The sequence below is a fragment of the Neomonachus schauinslandi genome, chromosome 1, assembly GCF_002201575.2.
Source record: "Neomonachus schauinslandi chromosome 1, ASM220157v2, whole genome shotgun sequence".
Classification (NCBI taxonomy): Eukaryota; Metazoa; Chordata; class Mammalia; order Carnivora; family Phocidae; genus Neomonachus; species Neomonachus schauinslandi.
Genome location: NC_058403.1, coordinates 144,624,254 through 144,643,192, shown reverse-complemented (window position 1 = coordinate 144,643,192; position 18,939 = coordinate 144,624,254). Strand labels below are relative to the sequence as shown.

The 18,939-nt window shown below is 61.1% G+C and overlaps 1 protein-coding gene across 1 annotated transcript; it reads left to right on the top strand.

Moving 5' to 3' along the window:
• Positions 1-6,640: 6,640 nt before the first annotated feature.
• Positions 6,641-18,034, top strand: ZBTB47 (zinc finger and BTB domain containing 47). Its single transcript, XM_021678851.2, has 6 exons — positions 6,641-6,821; positions 10,516-12,066; positions 13,651-13,798; positions 14,949-15,064; positions 15,659-15,803; positions 16,051-18,034. Exons 1-6 carry the CDS (start codon positions 6,819-6,821, stop codon positions 16,410-16,412), a joined length of 2,325 nt encoding a protein of 774 aa, XP_021534526.1. The 5' UTR covers positions 6,641-6,818; the 3' UTR covers positions 16,413-18,034.
• Positions 18,035-18,939: the final 905 nt, after the last annotated feature.

Below are 18,939 nucleotides of genomic sequence, written 5' to 3'. Positions count from 1 at the left end.
GTGAGTACAGAACAATGCATGATTCATGTGAAGGGTTTTCAAGTTGCCTGTAACACTCGGTGAAAAAAACCCTACATTCAGAACTCAGACAGAAACTGCCAAATCTAATTAGGTTAAGAAAAGTTACCCTTGGACAATGTATTCGTTTTCTACTGCTATGTAACAAACTACCCCACACTTAGCAGCTTAAAACAATACCCATTTCTTAGCTCACAGTTCTGTAGCTTGTGAGTCTGGCACAGTATGGCTGGATTCTCTGCTCAGGGTCTCAACAAGGCTGAAATCAAGGGTCAGCAGGGCAGCATCCTTTTATGGAGGCTCTAGGGAAGCATCTACTTCCAAGTTCATTTGGTTCCTTGCTGGTTGTCAGCCGGAGGCTTCTCCCTCAGCTCCTGAAGGCTGCTCGCATTCCTTCGTGCGCGTTCCCCTCCATCTTCAAACCCTCAGTGGCCTTCCCATCCCTCTGCCTTCCTCCTTCATTTTTGAGGTTCGTGAGATTAGATCAAGCCAACTGATCAAGTCTCCCTATTTTTAGGTCGGCTCTGCCATAGAACATAGCATAATCACAGGAGTGACTGCACAGGCGCAGGCTCGGATCGGGGCACAAAGCGAGGGGTGCGGGTGGGGCGGGCCGTCCTAGAACCCTGCCTACCCCAGACAATAACTGCCCACTGCCGGCGCAGGGGGGGCGGGGGGGGACTGTCATCCCAAAAAAGGTGGGCCCTGGAAGCCTCGATTGTTTCCTCCATGGAAAAGAACAGCCCTCAGCCGCAGCATTCAATTGTGTTTACTGAATGAACTACAGAAATAGCTTTTCTGCCTAGAGGGGATTGTTCTGTATTTTAAGTTATTTTTTAATAAAATTTAATTATGTTGTGTATTGTGCTTCTTAATAGAAAATGTATTGGACTGTTTTTGTAACGTCTTGTTTACTGCAAATGAAACATGATACAGCTGGTATTGTTCAAACCTGTAGAAAATACTTTTGTACATATTGGCAATGTCTAATTTGTATACACTTCATTTAAATGTTCCTAAAACTTGAAAGGGGGACCTTGTAGAAATTAAAATATATACTTAGTCTAAATCTGTGCCTATTTCATCTTTCTTTACTCATCCAGACTTCAGATCTTTCTGAAATGGAAAAAGGAACCATTGCGTCCCTTTGCTGACCCAGCCAGTAAAGAGACGTCATTTCGGCAGCTCATTTTCATCCTGTCGCTGAGTGTTAGTGGTGGGGCATGAGGTGGAGCTGGAGGGAACCTCAGGCAGAGATCAAGATGTTCACCTCCCCAGGGAAGCACTGATGGTGCTTGGTCTCTCTTCCCTTGCAAACTCCGGGTTTCCTCCCGGCTTTGTCGTCACTCCGCGGAGGTGACCTGCATACAGATGTCTCTGCCGAGGAAGGAGTAGGTCCCGTCTATCTGGAAGCTGCTGCCTAGGGACAGCGCACTTACCAGCTGTACCACCGACAGCCCCACACTTCCCTCCCTGACATTCACTGGGCACATATCACTCGCTCCTAGAGAGAACGTTCTTGGTGATATTTTTAGTGTCCACATGAGAATTTGCAGGGCAAGTACAATTAACTTTGTTCTCCTCAGAACTCAGAGGAATTTGTGTTTTCTTTGTAAATACAACATAACCTCTCTCAGACTTGCAGAGATTCAGTTTTCAGAATTAACGGTAGACCCTCAAGTCAGAATCCCTGACAATAGTCAGATCTAGATGCACTAAAATTTAAAGAAAATTACAGCCTTTTTGCTGTAGGGAACTCCCCAAGTGAGGTTCCTTTTTAGTGAGCTCCAGCATTTTGTTCACATTCTGATAATGATCGCTTTGATCAGCTGGGCAGTACTGGAGGGAAATGTGTCAAGGACTTTGGTCTTGGCTGTTCTGAATTAGCTGGGCATTAAATAAGAGCTAAGAGAATTCAAGAAAAATGCCCCTATCACAAGTGACCATGAAAGCTGGCTTGGCATCACTGTTGGGAAGGGAGAGGAAGCTGTAGTTGGCATAGAGAGAAACTTGCCATGCTAGTGATGTAAATTAGCTGGCCAGGTGAGGCCTGGAAGCCACGCCTCACACGCTGGAAGAGCCTGGACTCGAGGGCTGGTTTCTAGAAAGAAGTCCCGAGGGTGGGCGCCTGGGTGGCTCAGGCGTTAAGCGTCTGCCTTCGGCTCAGGTCATGATCCCAGGGTCCTGGGATCGAGTCCCACATCGGGCTCCCTGCTCCGTGGGAAGCCTGCTTCTCCCTCTCCCACTCCCCCTGCTTGTGTTCCTACTCTCGCTATGTCTCTGTCAAATAAATAAATAAAAAATCTTAAAAAAAAATTAAAAAAAAAGTCCCGAGGGATTTGTGATAGAATGAGTTGGGACGCAAGCTGAGAGGAATCCTGCTGGGCAGGAAGAAGTCCTTGGATGCTCTAGAGGTGGCAGGCAGCCTCAGGCGTCGGAGAGATCAGAGGTAGGAGTGGGGTATCCTGGAAGAACAGGGCACCTGCTTGTCTCGGGACAGACCCTGGGCAGCTCTAGTCAGTGGCCAATGTGTGTGCGAGGCAGGGGCAGCGCACTGCCACGACACAAAGGGGCAGGAGGCTTTAGTGGTCCGCTTAAAGTTTTCGGTAGAGGGTAGAGGCAGTGCTCCCTTGCCCCTTTTCCCTCTCCTCCCTGTGAATCACCAGGCCACTTTGGGGCTGTGCCAAGCTTGAGGCCAAGTACTTATGCCTCTTGGAGACCCTGGGTCCACCATTCACAGCTCCACGGGCTAGCCTGAGGACTGTTTGGTCTCAACCGGCCTAGAGCCCTGAGAAAATCGGTAAAAAGGGAGTGACCGGGGCTGCAACAGAGACACCTGCATTCTGCATCTGGAGGCCTGACCCTGAGCCTCTGACTGTTCATGTGTACTAAGAGGACTTGGACTGCCCGTTGCTTGGCTCAGAAACCCTGAAAGAGGGTGTGAACACCTGGCGCAACTGGACATGGAAATCGGTGGTGCCCATCCCTTCCCAGGCTTGCCTGGAGAGGAGTTGGCCTCCCAGAGGGCCTACAGGGGGTGGAGGCATGGTTACCCAGGTCCTCCTGCGACCAGCATCTCTACCGGCAGGCCAGGTTCCCAGAGAAAGGCTGAGAAGGACCCCGCTAATCTCAATGCCTCTGGCCTAATTTGATTTTATTTTGAGTTAAGGACCTCTATGAGCAATTCTATGGTACAGTCCTTAAGGGATTTGAGCCAGAGCCATACTGCCTGGGTTCAAGTTCTACTCTGTCAGTTCTTAGTTTGGGTAACTAGATAAATTGTTTGACCTTTATAATTCAGCTCCTCATCTGAAAATCTGGGATACCAAGGCCTCCCTCTCCGAAGTAGTGAGAATTAAATGCTTAGAACCAAGCACACATCAAAGCTCCAGGGACGCTGGCCCCTGGGATTGCCTCCAGGAGGAGGGTAGGAGCCCATTGGTTTCATGTGGAGGGCCAGGCCCAAACACAAATGAAAAGCCCAGGGTCCCTTGAACCAAAAGGGTGGGAGAGGACCCTGGAAGCTTCTGGTGAGGCCTCGAATGCCAAGGCTGTGACGTTTACACAGCAGGAGGGAACTGGGCAACCTGCTGGTTTGAATTAGGCCCCCACCCCCCAGCAGCTGTAGCCTATTAGTGTGGTGCTCAGTGGTGGCGGGACACAGGAGCAACACCCCCACTCCACACCCAGAGCTCTATGCTCCCCAACCCTGCAGGGCCCTGGGTCAGCCCCTAGCGGGTAGCTTGAACCCTACCATCCCACTGACTTCAGGCTGTGGTGTTCCCTTCCGTTCTCTGGCACTGTCCGCTCTGCTGTCCTCCTGTCTCGGCTACAGCAGCTAGACCAGGCTCCTGCCCGCCTAGGGAGTCTGAGGCCTGCACTCATGCTCGGGCTCGCGCGCGCACACCCCCCTGGGCTGTTTGTTCTTTCCAGGCTCAGTAGGGGAGAGTCCGGTGTCCCCAAGCAAGCCTGGGAACTGCCCTAGCACAGCTTGGGTCTGTTTCTCCTCCTTGACACGGGAGAGAAACGGGGCTGATGCTTCAGGAAGTTGTGAGAATACCTATGAGCTGGCCTCTCAAGGCAGGGCCATGGCTTTGCTGAGCTTGCCAGCACCTAGCCCCACGTATCGGAAGGATCATCCAGCTCTGCACCTGTCTCCACAAACTCCTGGATTACCCATGGGGCCTGGGATTCTGGCCTGGGATCCTCCTCCCTAATAACCCAGTCCTACCCTACCCCCTCCAGAAAGCCTGCCTTGACCCACCTTGAAGTGAAGCGCCCAGGGCAAGGCCCTCTCCAAAGCCAAGCAATTTTGAGCAATTTTGCCACCCCTATCCAGCCCCTCACTCCCACCTGACTAGAACCTTGACTCTACCACATCAAATCGCCTCTAGTTCCCTGCAGATGCTCTCCTGTCTCCCCTCTCCTGGCCCTTGCAGGTGCCATTCTCTGCCTGGAGTACCCCTCTTCTCCCTCTGCTCTAGTTAATGTTAACTCAACTTTCAGGCCTCAGCTGTGAGCTTTGAGCCCACCATACTGGGCTCTTCAAACAGCCCCGTCCTGCCTGGTGTGATGTGACCCAAGTGCCAGTAGCCTCTCCCAGAGCAGCCTCTGTCCCCGGGCTCCCCTAGTAGATGGGCTAGAGACCAGAGAAGCAAGTGGGGGAACAGCTGTGCTCTTCAGGGAGACAGACCCCTATTCCCTCTTTTCTCAGCCGTCAACCTCCAGCCCCTCCTTGGCTTGACTGCTGCAGCCAAGGCCAATCCCAAGGAGGCCAGTAGCCCTACCTTGGTTACTTAACGCTGGCCACACCCCCTTGCCAAGCCTTGGCTGGAAGTGGGCCCAGGAGTGTCCCGTGCAGTCCTCTCTGCCAGGCTCCTCCTAGCCCTCGGGGGGGGGCACCCTCTCCCAACCTCTCCTTTCCCCAGCTCCTGACACTGGTGCCTGGCTGCTTGATTTGTCCTGCTCCGGGCCTCACTGTGTCCAACTAATGGGTACGCAATCCTTCCCTCGCCACCTCCCAGCTCACTGCAAGGATCCACTGAGTCAGATGAGGTGGGTTGGAACGGAGGACGAGGCAGAAAGCAGCACTAAGGTGACCCGCTGGTCAGGCATGCTGGCCACTCTGGCCTGGCCTCAGCCTGAGGCCTCCAGGAGCTGCACCGGCTGTCTGTGTGCACTCACCACAGCCACGGAGGTGCAGGATGGCAAGATGTCTGCAGTGGCCGCCTCTGGGGGCATGTCCCCGGCTGCGCCCCCACTCTCCTCCCATGCCCTTATCCACCAGGGGCTCTCCCCACGCTCCATCTAGCTCTGCATATTCCTCCCCTTCGTCTTGGCACTCTTTTGGTCACCGCCATCTGTGCCCCTGAGATGTCTTCTCCCTGGCCCCGGGGGTCAGGAGGCCCTTGCCGTCTTACAGGACAGACCACCAGACTTTCTGATGGCGCCTCCCTGGGATCTTCACCTCTGCTCCATTTCCTCCCCTGGCACCCAGAACCAAGTCACTCTGAGCAGGCCCCAGAGCCCCTGCCCTCTCATGAGGAAGGTGGCATCCCCAGGGGCGGGGGCTGCTGTGTAAGCACAAGGGCCCACGTGTGGGGAGGGGTGCGAGGACGCCGGGGATGAGGGCACTATCAAAGGGAGCGAGGATGGGGCACAGGCCAGCTTGGGGTGGGGGCGGGGGCACAGGAGGGCATCGGAATGCTGACATGGGCCCCATGAGAGGCCCACGGAGGCCCGCTCTCCATGCTGCTGCCCGCTCAGCCCTTGCAGCCTCCTGGCAGCCTGGCTAGCCCCCTGCCCCCACCGGTGCCCAGGCCAGAGCAGCATTCTGCAGGCCCGGTGGCCTTTCCCCAGCAGTGGCCCGGTCAGCCGGCTGAGGGGCACGGTGCAGCCCGGGCCTCTGGCCCCCCACTCCTCTCATCTTGCCTGTTCCAGGGCCTGGGCCGGTCACCTTAAAGGCCTGGTCGCTGCAGCTGTGGTCTGGGTTCTGGTACCTCCTGCCCTGGGGCGGGCGTGAGCAGTCAGAGGAGGCCACCAGGTAGGTGTGGGTCACCCAGCACGGAGCAAAATGAGCCCTGGGCTGTCCTGGGGTAGGCCGGCACGGGCTAGCCGGAGATCCCAGAGTCACCCTCAGGTCAGAGCAGCCCAGGCCAGAGGGTGGGGGTGCTGAGCGAGGCTAGGGTCCGGGGGTTCGGTGTCTCAAGGGAGCGGGTGAAAGGCTTTCTGCAGCTGGTTGGGGAGTGGGCGCGCCCAGCTTCCCTATTTCAGGGCCGCCTCCTACTCCGACCCCGCCTCTGTGGCGCAGCTGGAAGGCACCGAGATTAGACTCTGGGACGAACTTCCCGGCAGAAAGGGGGCTCGGCGTGAGACAGTGAGGCCGGGGCCCATCCGCTGGAATGGGAGCGGTGGGGCCTGGCTGGGGGCCCCGGCGGCCCGAGGCAGAGCAGGCTGCACTGGGACCGCGCACACCACGCGTGTCCGCGCCCCCCGCCGGCACGCAGGGCGGCCTGGCCCTTTAAGCGTCCAGACGGCGGCCCCAGCTGACGCGCGGGCTCCAATCGGCGCCCCGCGCCCCCCGCCCGCCGCGCCCGAGGCTCTGGGGCCGCAGCTGCTCGGCGGCTGGACTCGCCGCGGCCCTGCGCCTCCGCCCGCCCGGCCGCGCCCCCGGGGGCCATGGTCGCGGGGCCCTGCGCGGGGGCGGCCCCCAGCGCGGCGCTTCATGGAGCGGCCCCGGCCCGGCCGCCGGGGGCAGCGCGATCCCGCGGGGCCCTGTGAGCCCCCAGCGCCACGGCACCATGGTACGCAAAGGCCCTGCCTGTCCCCCCGCTTATCCGCCCACCTGCCCGCTCTGCCCTCCCGAGCGCACGGCCCGCCGGCTCCGGGTGGAGGAGTTGGAGGGATCTTCTCCCTCGCCGGGTCTCCCCGGCCCCTTCTCCCGGGTCTCCGCGGGCCCGGAATGCGGCGCTGTGGCGCGGCCCTCGGCGGGGAGGGGGTTAAATTCCTGGGGTGGGGGCCCGGGCGCGAGAGGCTGAGGTCTTGCTAGGCACCGGCGGAGGGGGGCGCTTCTCTGAGCCTGGGACGGCGCCGCCCTCGGACTGAGTGATGGGGGGGAGGGGGGAGGTCGGATTCCCGCCTGGGCCTTGGGCCACGTGGGCGCTGGAGCCGCCCTGCCTGGGGATTTGGGGCTACTGGGCCAAGTGGGGTGTGTTGGGGCGGGACGTCCGCAGCTCCGGTCCAAACTACTGTGTGACCTTGGGCCAGTCCTCTGCCCTCTCTGGGCCTGTGTCCTGGGAAAGGAGTGGGGCCATGAGTGCAGAAGAGGCTGGTACAGACACCCCCTCTCCAAAAGGAGGCGTCTGGAAGTCATCAACCTGTGTCCCCTTGCTCAGTGTGGGCCCCACCCCCGGCTGCCCGGCAGTGAGGATTGGCGCGGGCGTTTGTGTGTGTGTGGGGGGGGGGGGGGGGTGCTGCAGATGCCTGCCCAGGTTTCATCCCAGGGCCTTCAGGCTGGGATGGAGGCTTCATGGCATGGAGCTGGTGGCTTCATGGCATGGAGACCGGGTACCGCTCCGATGCAGAAGGCTCTGGCCCTGGGGAGCAGCCTCGGCGGGTGTCCCTGGCACCTGGCCTCCCCCGCCACCTCACTCCCGCCCCCAATGTGGCTTGCAGGTAGAGTTTGAGGGCTTGAAACCCCCTGGCAACGGGAGTGCCTGACCACTCTCCTGGTCTTGCATCTTAGATAGACCGACCTGGCCTGCACTTGAGGGTGGGGTGTATGGCTGCAGCTGGCCTAGCCGATAGGGAGGGATGGGTGCAGTTTCAGGGAACTAGCACATCTGGCTGGGGAGGGGGGCCGGCGCAGCTGGTGGGCCTTGCATGGGAGGTGCCAGGCAGAGGGGTGGCTGAGCCCTGCTGAGGTAGTTGACGGGTTATGAACTCTGGCAGCATGGGTGTGCCCTGTCAAGGAAGTCCAGCCAGGGTGCCTGGCAGAGACTCTTGGGCCCCTCCAGGGTGCAGGGTGGCCCTGGCTTGGGGCTTACTGCCGTGGGAACGGAGTCTTTGGGGCACCAGTATCCTCCAGGCTAACCCCTCCTTCCCTGCTGAGGCCAGAGGGCCCTGGGACCAGATCTGCACACGGGAAGGTCAGGCACTGCCCTTTTTTTCCAATGCCAGGTAGGCACTGGAGGGCACTCTGTGAGGGGAGAGCAGAGTGGACTGGGGGCCCTGTGGCCTCGGATGTGCTCACCTCAACAGGCCTGGCTTTAACGAGCCCTTAGCCAAGCCACTTCTGCCACTGTCTGGCCCCTGGTGGCCCTTAGGGGCCCTGTCACAACCGAAGTTGCATCCTGCCCCCTCACTGACCTGCAGGTGGCAGTAGCTCAGGGGAGGAGGCTGCAGGTGGCAGGGGGTAACGGTCGGGTTCTGGGCAAGCACAGCGGGTCCCCTGAGTCAGAGGTTCCCCAGATGCCTCTTCCTGCTTTGTAAGGCATTGAGAGCCAAGAAATCCATCTGTGGGGAGTGTCCAGTCCAGTCCAGCAGGGAAGGGGTGGCCTTAGCAGAGCTGGGAGTCCAGGGGCTCTGCTCCTGCCCGCTGTGCGACCCTCCCGTTCCGAGCCTTGGTTTCCCTATCTGTGCAATAGAGTTTGGTCCCAGAAGATGAATCAGAATGAGTCAGAGGAGGGAGATGGGAGGGACTTGGCACCATATCCCTGTTAGATTGGCCAGCCCTGGACAGGCCAGCAGCCCTGAGACAGAGGGGGCAGATGGTTGGCTTCTTGGCGGAGAGGAAGGAGGTGTGGGAGAACTCAAGGAAGATGGCGTCCATGGTCAAGAGTCTGGCCAGCCTGGGATCAGAGAGAGCATCGGGTGGGCGCTGCCCCCCGAGTAGCTGGGTATGCGGAGGGGGGCGGGGTGCAGGGTGCGCAGGGGCAGATCTGGAAGCAGGTTGCCCCTGTGGCTCCTCGAGGTTCATCCTGAGGCCCCGGGCTGCTTCTCATTCAGGTGACTGAGAAGTTGAACATAGATACCACCCCCCACCCCGCCCCAGCCCAGTCTGGGCCCCCTACTGCTGCCCCAGCAGTGGAACGACTAGCATGGAGGGTTGGGGTGGGCTGTGGATGGACGGAACTGGGGTTTCATCCCGGGCTTGCAGGGAGGTGCTTGGGGGAGAAGAGCTGATGGCTTTGTGGCAGTGGGGCAAGGTACCCCTCAAATATAGGAGGCTCTGACCCAGCTCCACAGGGCCTGAGGACGGCCAGAAACTGGAACCTGTGGGGTTGGTCCAGCCAGGCAGCTGATCGATAGATATTAACTGAACATCTGTGCCCCGGACCCAGGCAAGGGAGTGGGCAGCCTGCCTCTCGGTGCCATCCACCTTTTGGGAAAGCTGCTGCGGAGGAGCCGGGAATGATTAAGCCAGCCCTTATTCTGGACAATTCACAGGTGCTGGATGTGGCTCAAGGGCCTGATAATCTGACCCATCAGACTTTCAGGGCCTCTCTGGGGCTCCAAAGGCCCCAGGTAGTGTGGCTTCCAAGATGGGGCGCAGAGCCTCTGGGCCTGGACCACACGTGACCTGGGGTCTGGGGGCCTAGAGGGAAGAGGGTCTAGGGTGGTCCTTGGGGGCCTCCTGTCTCTAAGCATGGTGGACAGAAGACACAGTTCTGTCCTTCTACCCCCACAGAACCCCTGTGTGAGGGGGGAGCTGCCGGCAGCCAGGCCCGAGGCCATGGGCAGCCGCCTGGCCCAGTAGGAACGGGCTGGGTAGATCCCACCAGCCTCCTCCAGCAGGGCAGGAGGACCAAGGCCTGGGCCTGGATTTCTTCCCAAGAATTTCTACCCCTGCAAAGCCTCAGGCCCAGGCCCTGAGGCCCACTGCTAGTGAGGCGAGGGCTTTCCTAGGTACTACGCCCAGGGGTGCGGTAGCAGCCCGAGGCCGAGCAGTGAGCTAACGAGCCTGACTTTCATTCTTGAGGGGCCTGGGGTTGGGCAGGCGTGGTTTTATTTGTACGTGTGAGTGAGTGTGAGGGAGAGAATCCGTGGAGCTCAGGAAATGCTGAAGGAATGCTCGCGTCTGGGGTGGCCACCTCGCCCTAGTTCGCCTGGATCGGCCCAGTGTTGGCACAGAAAGCCCCTCGTCCCAGGAAGCCCCTAAGGCCCACGCACTCCTGGATGCCGGTGACCCTAGTCCCTGTTCCTTCCTCTTTCCTTCTCTTCCCCTTCCCTGCCCAGGACGACTTCCTGTCTCACAGGGAAGCACTGGAGGCCCAGGAAAGTTAACCGACTCACCCAGGAGCAGCCGGTGGTGACTGGAGTCTGAGCTCTGAGGGGCGGCTGGCTCAGGCCCGAGTCCTGGTTCCCCTGCGTCCTGGCTCGAGCTTCGGCTCCTTTCCCAGAATGCGGAGCCAGCAGGGACGGGCAGGCTGCCTCCCGCACGGTGGGGCGCTGCCCGGGTTGCTGGCCTTGACCTGACCTGTGCCCTCCGCCCCGCAGTTGCTGGTTGAGAAGACAACAGACTCACCGGCGGCTGAGTTCTCGCTGGTGGAGGACGTGGCCCTGCACTTCGCCTGCTTGATGGGCCGCCTGAACGAGCAGCGCCTCTTCCAGCCTGACCTCTGCGACGTGGACCTGGTGCTGGTGCCCCAGCGCAGCGTCTTCCCGGCACACAAGGGCGTGCTGGCCGCCTACAGCCAGTTCTTCCACTCGCTCTTCACGCAGAACAAGCAGCTGCAGCGCGTGGAGCTGTCCCTAGAAGCGCTGGCCCCCGGTGGCCTGCAGCAGATCCTCAACTTCATCTACACCTCCAAGCTGCTGGTCAACGCGGCCAACGTCCACGAGGTGCTCAGTGCCGCCTCGTTGCTGCAGATGGCCGACATCGCCGCGTCCTGCCAGGAGCTGCTGGACGCCCGCTCCCTAGGCCCCCCCGGCCCCAGCGCTGTGGCCCTGGCCCAGCCGGCCGCCGGCTGCACCCCGGCCGCACCACCCTACTACTGCGACATCAAGCAGGAGGCGGACGCCCCGGGCCTGCCGAAGATCTATGCCCGCGAGGGCCCCGACCCCTACTCTGTGCGTGTCGAGGACGGGGCAGGGACCGCGGGGGGCACGGCACCTGCCGCCATCGGGCCAGCTCAGCCCTTCTTCAAGGAGGAGAAGGAGGGTGGCGTGCAAGAGGCTGGCGGGCCCCCCGGCAGCCTCTGCAAGCTGGAGGGTGGGGAGGGGCTGGAGGAAGAGCTGGGGGGTTCTGGCACCTACAGCCGCCGGGAGCAGTCCCAGATCATCGTGGAGGTGAACCTCAACAACCAGACTCTGCACGTGTCCACGGGGCCCGAGGGCAAGCCGGGCACCACTACGGGCCCGGCCACCGTGGTGCTGGGCCGGGAGGACGGGCTGCAGAGACACTCAGAGGACGAGGACGAGGAGGAGGAGGAGGAGGAAGAGGAGGAGGAGGAGGAAGAAGAGGGTGGTGGCAGCGGAGGGGAGGAGGAGGAGGGTGGCAGTCAGGGAGAGGAGGAAGACGAGGAGGAGGAAGGGCACAGCGAGCAGGAGGAGGAAGAGGAGGAGGAAGAGGAAGGGCACAGTGAGCAGGATCAAGAGAGCTCAGAGGAGGAGGAAGAGGAGGAAGAGGGAGGGGAGGCAGGGAGCCGGCAGGGGCCAGCGGGGCGGCGGGGCAGCAGGGCAGAGCCCCCTCCCCACAGTCGCATGGCCACGCGGTCTCGAGAGAACGCCCGACGCCGAGGCCCCCCTGAGCCTGAGGAGGCCAGGCCGCGGGGCGGGAAGAGGCCCAAGCCTGCTCCGGGGGGAGCCTCTGCAGCGGCCCGAGGGCCACAGGCCACTGACGGGCTGGGGGCCAAGGTGAAGCTGGAAGAGAAGCAGCACCACCCGTGCCAGAAGTGCCCTCGCGTCTTCAACAACCGCTGGTACCTGGAGAAGCACATGAACGTGACCCACAGCCGTATGCAGATCTGCGACCAGTGCGGCAAGCGCTTCCTGCTGGAGAGCGAGCTGCTACTTCACCGGCAGACAGACTGCGAGCGCAACATCCAGGTGGGCCTCGGGGGCTCCTCAGGCGGGGCGGGGCGGGGGGCTCCCCAGAATGGCCACCCAGGCCGCGCCCCCAGTGTCCTGCTGCCTGCATCACCCAGACAGACTTACCACCGGGCCCTGGGGCCAACGCGGGCCCAGGGTGGTCCGAGTTCAGGGGATAACATCCAGGAGGGCTTCCTGGAGGAGGCAGGTAGAGCTGGGCTTTGGCACATGGAGACACGTGCAGGTCGGACAGGAACAAACAGTACCCTTGGCCAGAGGGGCGAAGGGGAGGATGAGAGGAGGGAGTTGTCTGAGTACTTGAGCCAGCTCTGCGGGCTGAGCCCGTATTTTAGTCAATCCTAGGGCTGCTGGAAGGCCAACAGGGCCACCACGTATAGTTTCACAGATCGTGCACTGCACAGAAGCACAGACGAGGTGGGGCAGGGTTTGCCCAGAGGGGGCGCCATTGGCACTTGCACAAAGGCTGAATAGAGCAAGGGGTGGCCTGGAGGAGGAAGCCCTGCTCTCAGCTCTCTGGAGATGCTAGCTGGCCTGGGCCTGGGCCTGGGAAGAGGGATTGGATGAGAAATTTGGGGAGAGCAGGGGCTGCCGGGGCCAAGCAGGGGAGCTGGGCTGACTGCCAGGCCTCGGCTCGGCCTGAGTGTGTGCCAATCCAGCCTCTCAGGGTTGGGGGCAACACAGGGCCCGCCAGGCTGCTTTTTATCTTTGCTGGCCCGGAGGGGGTTGTGGGGGAGCAGGTAGGCGGGTGCTAATTGCCTGAGCTAATTGCTAATTGCAGTGCCCTGTGGAGCAAGTGTTACCTGGGGGATTACCTGGTCTCCTGCCCCACCCTCTTGCACCTGTTCCCACTTGCCTGCCCACTGGGCTGCCCTTTGCCTCTCCAACCTGCACACACCTGAACCTTCCTTCTGAAGGGGAAAGATGCATGTACCTCTTCTGACCTGGGCACCTGGACCCGTTTTCTGCCCAGACCTACTCCAGCCCTCCGGAAGTGTCTCCTGCAGGGATGGGGAGGACAAGAGGAGGAGGGGAGCATGGCCCCCGGGGTTCCCACCACCCTCCATTTCCTCATGGGACCCAGGACCTGCTGCAGTCCCCCTCCACCCCCTCCCCAGCCAGCACTTGGGCACCTCTCTCCTTGGGGATCTCCCGGGTGTCAGGGCATGGGTCCCAGCAGTGGGGAGGCCGGACGTGTGATCTGAGAAGGGCTTCTTTGTGCACTGTGTGTAGCCTCCTCACATGCCATGGCCCTTCAGCCGGTTATGTGTCTTCCCTCTGTAGACAGGTGCCTTGTTGAAATGAGCACGGAGTCGGGGCTTCCTGGTATAGATGGCCCCTGACCCAAGTTGAGTTCAAGGATGAGGGAGGGCCCCAGGCTGCAGCCCTGGGTAGGTGGGCATGTTTTTAAGGAGTTACCATCCCCAAGTCCCAGAGCGGCAGATTTGGTGGGTCGCTGGACATCGAGGGCTCTCCCTCCAGCACAGTCCAGGTAGACAGACTGAGGTCCAGTGAGGGGCACATTGTCCCAGGGCACATGGTCCTGACTCAGGACCCAAGGCCTAAAGTCCTCTCACCCTGCAGTGTGTGACGTGTGGCAAAGCTTTTAAGAAGCTCTGGTCCCTCCACGAGCACAACAAGATCGTGCATGGCTATGCAGAGAAGAAGTTCTCATGTGAGATCTGCGAGAAGAAGTTCTACACCATGGCCCACGTGCGCAAGCACATGGTTGGTGAGTCTGGGCCGGGAGGGGATGGGGCCTGAGGTCAGAGCTGGGCCAGCTCCTGGTTGTGCTGGGCAGGACTTCCCATCCCAGCAGTGTGAAGGCGTGAGAAGGCCCCTCTCAACTGGGAATCCTGGGCAGGCTGGTTGCAGTGGCAGCTGTGATCTGGATAGGCTCAAAGGTCAGGGCTACCATGTACGGTTGGGCAGGTGGGACATTGCACAAGGGCTCCTGGACAAGATGGCAGGTGGGGACCAGAATCCAGCTGGCACACTGCTAACCAGACTGTGCATCTCAGCATGGGGTTATGGCCACCAGGGAAAGAAGTACCCTTTTCTAAATTACACAAAATGCCATATGGACTGACACAGGCCCTGTCTCAGTTTGAGGACAGCTGTGCCTCTAATTTTTTCTCACCTTCTGGCCCTTACAGGCCTTCAGGCTCCTCTGAATGAGGAGGCCCCCACGAATGTCTGCTGGGCTCCTCTGCCTTGGGCATGGCTGTCCCTCCCCTCTAGGAGGGCACGGCTGGGAGTCTGGTGTTCAGGTGGCCCTCCTTTCTTGCCTGCTTGGGGTCTGGAGCTCAAGGGCGATGTGGCTCCCTGCCAGGCCTTACCCCTTTCTCCGGCCACCTGGGAGCTGGGACCCTGGGGTGGAGGTCCAGGCCAGGAGCATGCTGGGTAGCCCAGGACTGGTGGTCTTCCTGGGCTCGGCTTCCCCAGCTCTGAGCTGCAAGGGGGACTCTCTGGCTCCCCTTGCTTCCTCGCAGATCTTCCTTGAAGAGTTTGTTAGTCCTCACCTGTCCGTGGTTTTGGGGGGAGCACAGCCAACTCCCTCTGGACTGCCCAGTGTCATCCCCTGTAAAGCCCACCTTTGAGTCTCAGTACCACCCCTGGCCTCTCTCTGTAGAAGGACACGCTGAGGCGCACTGAGGCAGTGCAGAGAGCCAGTGGTGGGGCCAGGGTTTGAGCCAAAGCCAGTCCCGCTTGGGGTCCTTGCCCAGAAGTCAGCCCCAGGTCCTAGATGGAGCCTCTGAGGCAGACTGGGAAGGGGGGGGGGGGGGGCCCTCCCAGGAGGCCCAGTGTGGGATGTGGTCAGGCAGGGATCCCCCAGGAGCAGCCATGGGGGTCCCCCTGAGACATAATGGCCTGCCCCGTAGCCCACACCAAGGACATGCCCTTCACTTGCGAGACCTGTGGGAAGTCCTTCAAACGAAGCATGTCTCTCAAAGTGCACTCGCTGCAGCACTCTGGGGAGAAGCCCTTCCGATGTGAGGTGAGTCCCTTTGTCCACCTGCCCCAGGGGCCACCCTGGACGAGCGGGGGTGGGGGAGCAGCAGCTGCTTCAGGGGGCAGTGGAGTCCAGGATTCACAAAGAGGGGTGGCCCCCTGGTGTCTGTGGCCCCCGCCTCCCGCATCCTAAGCCGGCCGCCCACCTGCCTGCCCCCCACCCCCACCCTCCACCACCCCACCCTAAACCAGCCCCCACACATTCAGGGTGGGTCTTTCTTTGGGCTGCAGCCAGGCAGGGGGCAGGCCTTCTGGAGAGGTGGAGGGAGGCACATCTCAGGCAGAGCGGGGATAGAGCTGCAGGCCGCGATGGGCGGGGTGCGGGGGTGGGCGGGCGTTCCAACAAATAGGAAGGATGGGGGGCCCTCGGCTTGACGCAGGAGGACTCCTTCCATTCTGGGGCCTTTTCCCACTTCCTGCCTTCCATCCCCGCCTGGGCCGAGCCCGCCCTTGGCCGCTTCTCTGTCAGTGTGCCGCCTGCCCCAGGAGCCCCTCCCCGTGTGTGTCCTCCCTGTCCCTGCGGTCCCAGGCAGGTGCTCCCCACCCTGCCCCCTGGCCTCACCCTCCACCCCACCCTCAGAACTGCAATGAGCGCTTCCAGTACAAGTACCAGCTGCGGTCCCACATGAGCATCCACATCGGCCACAAGCAGTTCATGTGCCAGTGGTGCGGCAAGGACTTCAACATGAAGCAGTACTTCGATGAGCACATGAAGACCCACACAGGTACGGCTGCCTGGGCGGGGGGGCGTGGCGGGGGGGCGCGGTGCAGGCTGGGGACCCCTCCTCGGCCCTGCCCCGGAGGCCTGCCTGTGATGGCCCCAGCCATGCCCCTTCTCCACTCCGGGCCTCAGTTCAGCCTTCTCTGGGGCTCAGCGCCATCCTCCGCGCCTCTCCCCGGGTTAGGGAGGCTCCGTGGGTGCCGGGTGCGCTGACTTCTCGGTGACGCCCCCCTGCCCGTGCCAACGCCCAGGGGAGAAGCCGTACATCTGTGAGATCTGCGGCAAGAGCTTCACCAGCCGACCCAACATGAAGCGGCACCGGCGCACGCACACGGGCGAGAAGCCGTATCCCTGCGACGTCTGCGGCCAGCGCTTCCGCTTCTCCAACATGCTCAAGGCTCACAAGGAGAAATGCTTCCGCGTCAGTCACCCCCTGGCCAGCGAAGGCCCCGCCTCGGGCCCAGGCCTGTCCCCGGCCCAGCCCCCGGCTCACGCGCTGCCCCTGCTCCCGGGGCTGCCCCAGACCCTGCCGCCCCCACCCCACCTGCCGCCCCCCCCACCACTCTTCTCTACCACTGCCACTTCCGGCGGGAGGATGAGCGCCAACAACTGACTGCCTCTGCGGGGGACCCCCGGCCCCCACCTCGGCCCTTCCCTCCTGCCTGGGGGAGGGCAGCGACACCGGCCTGGCACCGCCGCCCCCCCTCCAGACCGGGCCGGACCTGTGCTGCTTGAGGCCCCTGACCCTGGGGGTGTGCGGGCTGGTGGCCCCCGTGCGGTGGAGGACACCTCACTCCCAAGTGCCCCCTTTCTCAGTGACTCCTTGAAGCCTTTGCTTTTTTTTTTTTTTTTTTTGGAAGTGAAGGAAAAAGAAAAGAGAGGAAATTATTTGCAGCACCCCCTCCAGGTGAGGGGGTTGCTGGAGGTGGCAGGTACAGCAGGGAGGGAGGGGCTGGGGAGCAGGTGTGACCGGTCACTCTGCTGGGGCCTGAGCCGGAGGGGGCTGGCCAGGCAAGCCTGGGTCAGCTTCAGTGGCTCATCTCTGCCTCCCCTGTGCCTCCTAACTTGCCCCTTCATCCTGGAGGCTTTGGGGAAAAGTTGGGGTGTCAGCCTCCCTGGAAGGAGTTGTGGATCCGTCTGAGGGCTGTGGACACCGAGGCAGGGGCTTGACTGTGGATGCCCATGAGCGTGTTGTGGGGGGGAGTGGCGAAGTGTGAAGGCTGCAGACCCAGCTTTGCACTGTGTGCAGTGGGGGAGGCAGGGGCTGGACCCCAGGCATTTGCCCTCCTAGCCACCACCCTGCCGGCAGGCACAGGGATCCCTGAGCTGTACCAGGCTGCATCGAGGTCCCTGAGTCCAGGAGAAGACATCCCCAGAAGCCTCTGAGCCTCGGGGCTGGGGGCTAGGCCCTGGGTGGGCAGACGGGCTGGCTCCCGCAGCACCAGATCCCAAGGGCTGCAAAGAGTCCCTGCAGCTGGGTGAACCCCAAGGGCAGGCCCTGAGAAGGAGGCAATGTTTTAAGGTTTCAAGGTGCTAGCAGGGGAGCAGGGGGCAGGGCGGCTGTTCACAGAGCACCCAGGTCCTCACCAGCTGCCCTGGTCGTCTCTCCCACACCAGCGGAGATGTGTGTGTGTCTGTCTCCATCCCTGCTCTGAAGGCAGAGGCCTCATCCTCTTCCTGGGCCTGGCCACAACCCACCCCAGGCCAGCGTCCAGCATCCCTGTCCTTCCTAGGCCTCTGCACCATGGGTGGGGCGCCTGTAGCATTGTTGGTGAGAGGAGCCCACAGGGTGGGGGGTGGGGGCTCTGGGGGAGCCCCCGCCTGTGCCCAATGCTTGCCCCCATGAGGCCGGCACTAGTAGGGACATCCTTTTTTTGTTGTCATTTAACGTCTTTATTCCTGCCTTGAAAATGGGGAGGAAGGTTCCATAAGCTACGTGTTTCCTAGTTAAGCTCTTACCTTTTGTGTTTATACAGTTTTGTTTGTTATACTCTGCACCTTAAACCCCCACGACTACCCCCACACCACCACCTTCCCAAGCATGGTTGGAGTGGGAAGAGGCCTAAGCCCAAGGGGGACAGCGGCAGGGGATGGGGTGGGGGGTGGGGGGACTGGGCCCCATCAGCCCAAGGGCTGAGGGGGTCGGAACCCCTCTGACCTCCTTGTGAGGCCCATGGCGCTGGGTGGGGGCTGGGGACATTTTAATCATCAATAAACGAAGCACTTTATTCTGTACAGATGTGGGCAGGTCCAAGAAGCCCGAGTGATTTGAGGATTTATAATCCAAGCTACACAGCCCTGATAATTCTCTGGGCGCAGAGGGGGGCAGTGCCCTGGCCTAGTTGCATTTGGGGCTGCAGCAGGAGTAATGCGGAGTCAGAGCCTCCAGAACGGCCCTGCTGTCCTTTGGAGAGAGAAGGTGGGCCCCTCACTGAGAGAGGAAAGCTCCCTGTCTGGCTCCCAGTTCTGCAGCTCCCTTACCCCGAGGCTGGGGATTCTAGACTCCTGCTTTACTATACTCCCTCTCCTGTACCCCTTGATCTCTGGGCTTCCATGACGTCCTCAGGGTCCCCCCCCTCTCTGTTTCCTCCTCTTCCTTGCTATTTCTAACCTCTGGTCCCAGTGCCTGGCAGCTCTTCAGAGCTGGCTCACATTTTCCCCAAAAAAAGTTGATCCCCCCGATGTGCTGTAGGTCGGGACACCCATGGGTTCCCCAACCCCTGTCACTGGCACCAGGGTCTCCCATGGGGACTGGTGGCCTTGTCATCAGCTAGCCCCCCTGCAGCCTTAGTGAGTGAGCCTGGGGGACCCTGGCCAGTCCAGGTCCCTGTAAGGTGTGTGGGGGGGGAGCTGGTGTCAAAACCCTGTCCCAGGACTTGGGTTCCATGTTCTAATACACCTCTCCTCGGAGGGCAGGGGTCCAGACGGCAGGCTGGGCTCTGGTCACGATGGTCATTGTAGCTGTGGGTGGGCACAGCCCAACCCTCTCCTGGGAGGCACCTGTCCCAGTGGGGACAGGAGCCCTGGTCCCTGGTGCTAAATGCTCTCTTCCCCTTGGGCCAGTGTGGGTAAAAGCTCCTTTCCAGCCAGATCACAAGGGTCTGAAGCAATAATGGAACCTCAGCAGTGCCAGTATGGGT

Bases quoted from the DNA above. Each gene is read 5' to 3' on its own strand.
- ZBTB47 (XM_021678851.2), top strand. The intron at 12,067-13,650 runs GTGGGCCTCGGG...CTCACCCTGCAG, and splicing joins ACTGCGAGCGCAACATCCAG to TGTGTGACGTGTGGCAAAGC. The intron at 15,065-15,658 runs GTGAGTCCCTTT...CCCCACCCTCAG, and splicing joins AGAAGCCCTTCCGATGTGAG to AACTGCAATGAGCGCTTCCA.